General features: G+C 37.5%; 1 protein-coding gene across 1 annotated transcript in view; it reads left to right on the top strand.

Moving 5' to 3' along the window:
• Positions 1–7406, top strand: part of LOC107714354 (collagen alpha-2(V) chain-like) — a 31520-nt gene that overhangs the window by 10140 nt on the left and 13974 nt on the right. The window contains exons 2-12 of the mRNA XM_016520176.1: positions 4156–4377; positions 4501–4517; positions 4603–4635; positions 4731–4763; positions 5207–5260; positions 5352–5438; positions 5606–5683; positions 5923–5967; positions 6060–6113; positions 7137–7190; positions 7283–7336. Coding sequence (XP_016375662.1) covers positions 4156–4377; positions 4501–4517; positions 4603–4635; positions 4731–4763; positions 5207–5260; positions 5352–5438; positions 5606–5683; positions 5923–5967; positions 6060–6113; positions 7137–7190; positions 7283–7336 — 731 coding nt within the window. The remainder of the gene's footprint in view (positions 1–4155; positions 4378–4500; positions 4518–4602; positions 4636–4730; positions 4764–5206; positions 5261–5351; positions 5439–5605; positions 5684–5922; positions 5968–6059; positions 6114–7136; positions 7191–7282; positions 7337–7406) is intronic.

Below are 7406 nucleotides of genomic sequence, written 5' to 3'. Positions count from 1 at the left end.
TTACTTAATCATTTGTGAACGTATAGTCATGTTTTGTAAATGATTAGTTAATCATCATCTAATCACTTGTAAATGATTTATAACTCAATCTACAAAACATTAACAAATCACTTATTAATCATTTTATGAACACATAGTTATGTTTTGTAAATGATTAGTTCGTCATTAACTAATCACTTATAAATGCCTTACAACTGAACGCTATTTTAAAGTGTTACCAAAAAACCTTTCTGGGCCAAGTCCCTCACTGCACGCACATCATTGAAAGCAAAAAAAAAGGCACATGTCCAAACCAGAGGAAAACATGTTTCCTTGTACAAACTAGGTTGTTCTCCCTAGAGTGAAATCAGTGACTCTTCATTTGAAGATCTTCATTTGTATCTTAGCAAAGGGTAGCCGCAAGGACACTGAAGAGTGTCAAGGCTTGAATAATCATAGGTTTCACAATCACTTTGAGGTCTATTGGTCTTGAATGACAGTCTGAATTACAATGTGGACATCCCATTTTCAAACAGATTCTTCTTCAAAAAGAGGGAGTTGTGTGTGAACTGTGGAGAACTCTATCAGTTAATTACAAGAGAGGTCAGAGGTCTGTGAGTCACATGATTTATTTGTGTCCTTGGCTTTTAAAAAGCAAGACTGGAGCCCCTTTTAAAGTTTCCCTGGAGTTTGAATGCAGCTTATCTTGTTTAACTGTAAAAACAGATGCTTCCTTTATGAAAAAAAAAATTCCTAAATAGTGTGATTCCTGGACATCAGCATTCAGCAATAAAGTTCTCAAAATCAGGATATAATCAAAAGAGAATTTCACATTGTTTGACGTTCAGATGAAAACCTTACATTTATTGAATTACAGACTCTCACACACAAACACATACTTGGTGTTGGAAAGACAGACTCAGATGAGTCACTGTTTCCATAAGGTCATTTTCTAACCCATAGGGCCTTGTTCCAACAAAAAAGTCCCTGAACACAGCAAGTTATGAGTATTTCCACATAAACCAAAGGAAAATACATGTGATTTATATTACAGTTAATCTCCCACAATGCAGCATCTTGCTGGAGATGTAAATTGTAAAGAAGAAGCTGCCCATTGTTATCCTAGACCGTGCCTACGGAAGTCTGAGCATTTGGGAGGGAAACACAGACTTTAGCTGACATGGAGTAATGCTGAGCATGTTCAGTGCGGTCAGGTCAGGCCAGACTAGAAGACTGGTGGAAAATGTACGTCAGAAGTCCACAAAGGACCATGCTTTTGCTATCCTCATCACTAGGGGATTTTAACCGTTGCTGTAGAAAACACAGAGTCTGCAATGAATTAGCTAACTGAGGGAAAGAGTGAGCATTCTCTTCACCTTTAATGGTAAGGTTTTCATGGGTGGCTTGTGAACGCTATTTCCCCTCCCATAAATTTATGATGACTCATCTATTATTCACAAGGGAACAGACAGTTCCAGCTGTATTGTCTACAATTCTGACCATTGATCCATTTTATTATCCTATATGTGAATTCTACCTGGATTACATCTGTTTTTGCATGTGTTGTAGTTTAATTTGTTTTCTGTAAATTGCTGCGAATACCATAGACTGTGGAATATGAAAGTGTTCTCTCTCTCTCTACTGTAACAATTTTCACCAACAGCAGGAATGAGAGTATAACATTGCTTTTATGCAAACACATCTATAAGATGTGCATATTGACATGCATTTCAGATAAAAATTGGCCAGCTTGGGGGGGAAAAAAATAAAATAAAAAAGGCCAAAGCATGGAAATGTGCATCATGCAACATTTAAACTGGAACATGACTGCAAAATCAATTCCCCTCCCATGTTCAATGCATTCAGTAGCTAATTATTCCGCTTAAGCCCCACTCCGGGGTTTCCTGCTTCCCGTTTGTTCATCACTCTCTAGTAAGAGAAACCCCGTTCGGAACAAACCTACAGAGAAAACATTTGTCCAACTTCCAGAAATCCTGTTCCTTGCTTGTGCAAAAAAAAAATGAAACACATAAAAATAAATAAATAAATAAAGAGTAGGCTACTAAATATTAGCAATCCTGGAAAACTGTTGTAAGCTGCATATAAACTAGCATGTTTGCTGGTGTGTTCTCCAAGTTCGTCAGCAGCCATGTGTTCAGGAAAAGATCTCTCTTTTCTTTGGCATCTTTCCCTGACACATTATATTAATTCCCTCAGGTCAAAAAGCTATCAACATTTTACAATCAACACCCTCCTAATGCATCCGTTTAATTCGTTTATGCTACATTTATTCATTAGCTTGAACGCTCTGAATGAGCAAGAGGTTGAGCTTTGGTCGTATCTCCCCGTTAGCTATTAGTCACATTTGATCTGCATCCCAGAATCAATACGTGTTGAACATTCCTTATGAGCACAGTGCAAAAACCGATATGAGCGGCCAAATTTCAGATCTTTACCTGCTGCTCTGTTGCTCTTTACTTGCTTTGTCGCTAGTATTACAACGTATTAAACTTTCTCAAATAGTGGGGTACAAAAACATCCTTTTCAGGGTGAAGATTTCAGGTGAGAACAAAACCCGAAAGGTTTCACTGAAGGCAGCCGGATAAAGCTCAGGGGTGCCACCTGGTGTACTGGTACTACAGCAGCAAACCGTACTGCTGAACGTGAACATTTGAACATTTGCCACAGCTATTCATTATTCTGCAAAGTTCTTGTACTTCATAGCTTGAAAATGTTATTAGGAAATAGTTTATTTTAAATAGTTTAACTTTATTTTAATGACGGACTGAACTGCACATTGCAGTAGAGGTCTGTTGGAAAGAATATGTAGCCTATGAATCAGACTTCCTGGAGAGCATTAGCTCATGTCTTCCCACCAGAGCCTTTCCAAAAGGCAAGGGATCACCATTTCCAGTAATTCTCAGCCACTTTCTCAGGGTATACCAGCGCTTTTACACATCTATCTGGCCTTTTGGACTAGTTGCAAGGCATGACACACATAATCGGGTGATTCCATGAGTGCTAGCTTTTTCCATTTTTAAAAGTAAATTTCCATTTTGAAAAGTAATATTTTAAAATTTGCATCAAATAAAGATTAATATATGAAGAAAGATGAAAAAGTCTGACTTTCAAGGTGCATATTTGAATTTGGAAGCATGAGGCTGGGAATAGACCAAATGGCATGAAAGAAGAGAGGGGAAAATCATTTAAAGGGATAGTTCATTAAAAAAAAAAAAAAAACCTTAAAGGGGTGGTTGATCAGCTTTTTTTTTTCGAAGGCTTGATTGTGTTTATGGGGTGCAGTGTAACCTGTTCATGCTTCGATTTTTTTTAACATTATTTTGACATATTTTACCTTTATTCAACACCGCTGTTTCCATTCTCGTCAAAACGGTCAGTTGAGCTCCTGCATCTATGAAGCCCCTCCCTCAGAAATACGCAATTGGGCTCAGATTGGTTAGCTGGCCCAGTGTGTTGTGATTCGCTAACCAGCTAGTGCATGTTGTCCGGAAACGTCATGCCAGGTAGTTGCATGTTCCTGGGGGCAGGGTTTATGTAAACATTGGGGTTAGTGATGTCACAAACCCAGGAAGAAGCTCATTGTAGTCCTTAAACAGCGATTTCTTTAAAAGAAAATATCTCCCTTTGTGTTGAACTTTGAGCGTCTTAACTTTGCAGACGTTCTAACAGCAACATTACACACAAACTAAAGTTTAAAAAGTGAAATCATAATCAACCACCCCTTTAAGTTTTGTTCTTCTGTTTAACATTAAAGAAGATATTTTGAAGACTGTGGGTAACCAAATAGTTGCTGGTCCCCATTAACTTCCGTTATATGGGGGAAAAATATATAGGCCTATTACGGAAGTCAATGGGGACCAGAAACTTAATATAACTTTACATACAAAGTTACTGTATTTTATTGATGCGTTTAGAAAAACACCTATAATAATACATGTTAAAACTAATTAAAGTCATTGTTTACACATGCTGAGGATCACAAAAAGTACCTTTTTCATGCAATGGTCTAATCACAACCAACAGCACACACACACACACACACACAAAGAGAGAGAGTGTAACTATATATGACAGATTTTTATTAACAAAGAGTTTAAAATAAAAATATGTGTGTGTACACAATATTTATATAGTATTTACCTTTTTTGCCCATAGAGGATGAGTTGAGCTGTACAGAGAACGGACAGGTGTACACAAACAGAGACATCTGGAAACCTGAACCATGCAGGATCTGTGTTTGTGACAGCGGAACCATCTTGTGCGATGAGGTGCAATGTGATGAAGTGTCTAACTGTGCAAAGGTAGTAATCCCACAAGGAGAGTGCTGTCCTATTTGCCAGAGTGACACAACACACAGCAGTGGTAATGGCAGACCAGGTGAGGATGCGCACGACAAAAACCTTGAAAAGAAATTTTTATTCATTTAGCATCTTCATGCAAATCTTTAGTGTTTAGAAATTTTAGAATGGATAAAAATGTCTGTTTCTTTTTTCCTGTCAGCGGGCAGAATTGCCAAGGTATGCTATAATATTTAAATAAATAAATAAATAAATTTGCCAGTCCAGTATCTTCTATTTTGAGTTTTACTCTTCTTGATTTCAGGGTCAGAAAGGAGAACCTGGAGATGTCCCAACTGTATGTTTGAATGAACATTTATCTTACATGAGGATGGATATATAATAATATTTGTACAGTTTGAAAATAATACAAAAATTCAATCTTGATTATAGGTTATTGGAATAAGAGGTCGTCCCGGACCAATGGTAAGATTTCTTTCATTTACTTATATAGGGTCCTGATCAATATAAATACATAGATCAATCAAATTGATCCAATTATACAACTGAACATGTGATAAAATAAGTGCTTCAGTGTTTTCATGCTGTGCTTTGTGCAGTTAATCAATCACATATAGCTACAGTATCTAGTAGATTATTTGAAATATATTTTCTGATGTCTGGACACTAGATGGGGACAGAGCACAGCTCAGTTTATTTGCCTTAAACTGGTTTGGGCTTTATTTGAACTTTTCATGTAGCCTTGCTAATAAATTATTTCGAAACTTTATACACTGGCAAAATTCATCCAGTCTTCTTGAAATCAGAAATTTATGTGTGACAACTATGACAACAACTTTCACAGACTATAGTGCTATCAAGTCTGTTTTTATTTACTTTAATTATGTAATGTTATGCTTATTATACAGGGGCCTCCAGGAGCTGCAGGGTACAGAGGAGACAGCGGATCCAAAGGTCGACCTGTAAGAAACAGCAAATTAATTTCAAAATGTGATTAAAGAAATATTATTGTAATATTATGTTATTTTAGCCTGATTTTAATGTCTATTGTAGGGTCTCAGGGGTCCCCCAGGATATGACGGAGAGCCTGGTATTCCAGGACAGCCAGGAGAGCCAGGGCCCCCAGGACATACCCCAGGAGTGAGTTTATAGTTAATAGCTTCATTAATCATCACAGGCCAGTTGAAAGCAGGACTGCAAGACAGAATATAAAAAAACAGAGTGTCGAAGAAAAAAAAAAAATCACAACAGTTACAATATATAGATATAGTTAATAATTAATAAAGCCCATGTCCTCTCTTACTTAGGGTGAGTTGTCTTCACATATGGCCGGAGGATTTGCTGACAAAACAGGAGCCCAGCATGCCATGATGCCTGGAGTTCGGGTAAGTGGAGATTCTGTAATTTAAACAAAACTATATATCATATAAACCACACACTTATGAAGAGCATTACAAGAAATGTATCATACTCGCATCACTGCAATGCTGTGTTAAAAGAATAAGCTGGAGTAGTACAGAATGAGACAATTGCATCATTTGATTTGGGTGCTGTGTTGTGCTCAAAAAGTGCTGTTTCATAAGCACTCTGTGATTATTCTAGTAACAAAGCTATTTTTCAATAGGGGGAGGCAGGAACAAGGGGACCGCCTGGGCCAAATGGAGCACCAGTAAGTATTTATTTGATAAGAAATCTTTGTTACAGATTTCAGGTCAAAAGAATATGGCTTCCAGCAGTAGCATGTTTTTCAATTTCCTTTAGGGGGCGTCAGGACCACAGGGACCTCCTGGTGATGTAGGAGAGCCAGGGCCAATGGTGAGGGAACATGATTAATTGTCTACTGCCTGTGAAGACTTCATAAAAACTTCACAACACTCTTTATTTCAAAGCAAACATCAGCCAGGATAAACTCAAAAAGTACTAGATGTTTCGCATATCGCAGACAATTTTCATGGCTCATTTGTTAAAGGGAACCACAACTTTGGCTGCTCGCATTATCAAAGAAAATAAATAGTTGTAGTGGTTTTATAAGTGAAAGTGAAATGATGTGACGAATACTGTAGCCAAGTATGGTGTCCCATACTCGGAATTTGTGCTCTGCATTAAACCCATCCAAGTGCATACACACAGCAGTGAACACAACCCCCGAGCAGTGGGCAGCTATTTTTTGCACCCGGGGAGCATTTGGGGGTTTGGTGCCTTGCTCAAGGGTCTCACCTCAGTCGTGGTATTGAAGGTGGAAGAGAGCGCTGGTCATTTACTCCCCCCACCTACAATCCCTGCCGGTACTGAGACTCGAACCCATGACCTTTGGGTTAAAAGTCAGTTTCTCTAACCATTGCTCATTGTTAATTAATGTTATTTAATGCATTATCTAATGGTAACAAATTATACCTTATTGTAAAGTTTTACCAGAAAACCTTTCTTCTGATCACAAAACCAAATGATTTTTGCAATTTTTTGCAAATGATATGTTACATATCCTTATACTAAGAAAAGCTTGAACATTATGAGGCACAGAAGACGGCGGGATCTATTCTTAGCAATTTTTTTTAACTTAAGTGACTTATTAGACAGGTTTTTATTGTTTAAGAATTAAATATACTTTAAGAGTCTGCACCAATTATGAGGTAATGAGATGACTAATAGCTGAATTACCCCTTTCAATGCTGCAGATTCAGCCTTTCTAATAAATTCCATGATCATACTACTTAAGTCACAAAAATGATTCTGGTTATAATGCATTGTTTTGTTACTAAATGAGCACTCCATGTGTAGAATGTATCATTGTTTTTATGTTTAATCATCTTTTAGTAATGACTGTTCTGCATTGTATAGGGTGGTGCTGGCCAGAGAGGACCAGAGGGTCCTTTAGGGAAGCCTGGTGAAGATGTGAGTACTCTATGCTGTATCACGAGAATCCTCACAGCAATGTGGAAAAATTAAACAGGATCTGAAATTGATTTTTATTTTTTTTGTCACAGGGAGAAGCAGGGACTTCAGGAAGTTCAGGAGAAATGGGATTTCCAGGATCTTCTGTAATAATTGCCATTCTTTATTAGCAGCTTTTATCATTGGATGGCATTGTTTGCATTTAGTTTTATGTTT

The sequence above is a fragment of the Sinocyclocheilus rhinocerous genome, unplaced genomic scaffold (assembly GCF_001515625.1).
Source record: "Sinocyclocheilus rhinocerous isolate Xijiao unplaced genomic scaffold, SAMN03320098_v1.1 scaffold449, whole genome shotgun sequence".
Taxonomy (NCBI): domain Eukaryota; kingdom Metazoa; phylum Chordata; class Actinopteri; order Cypriniformes; family Cyprinidae; genus Sinocyclocheilus; species Sinocyclocheilus rhinocerous.
Note: the sequence above shows the minus strand (reverse complement) of the source record. Positions and strands in the feature narration are given on the sequence as shown.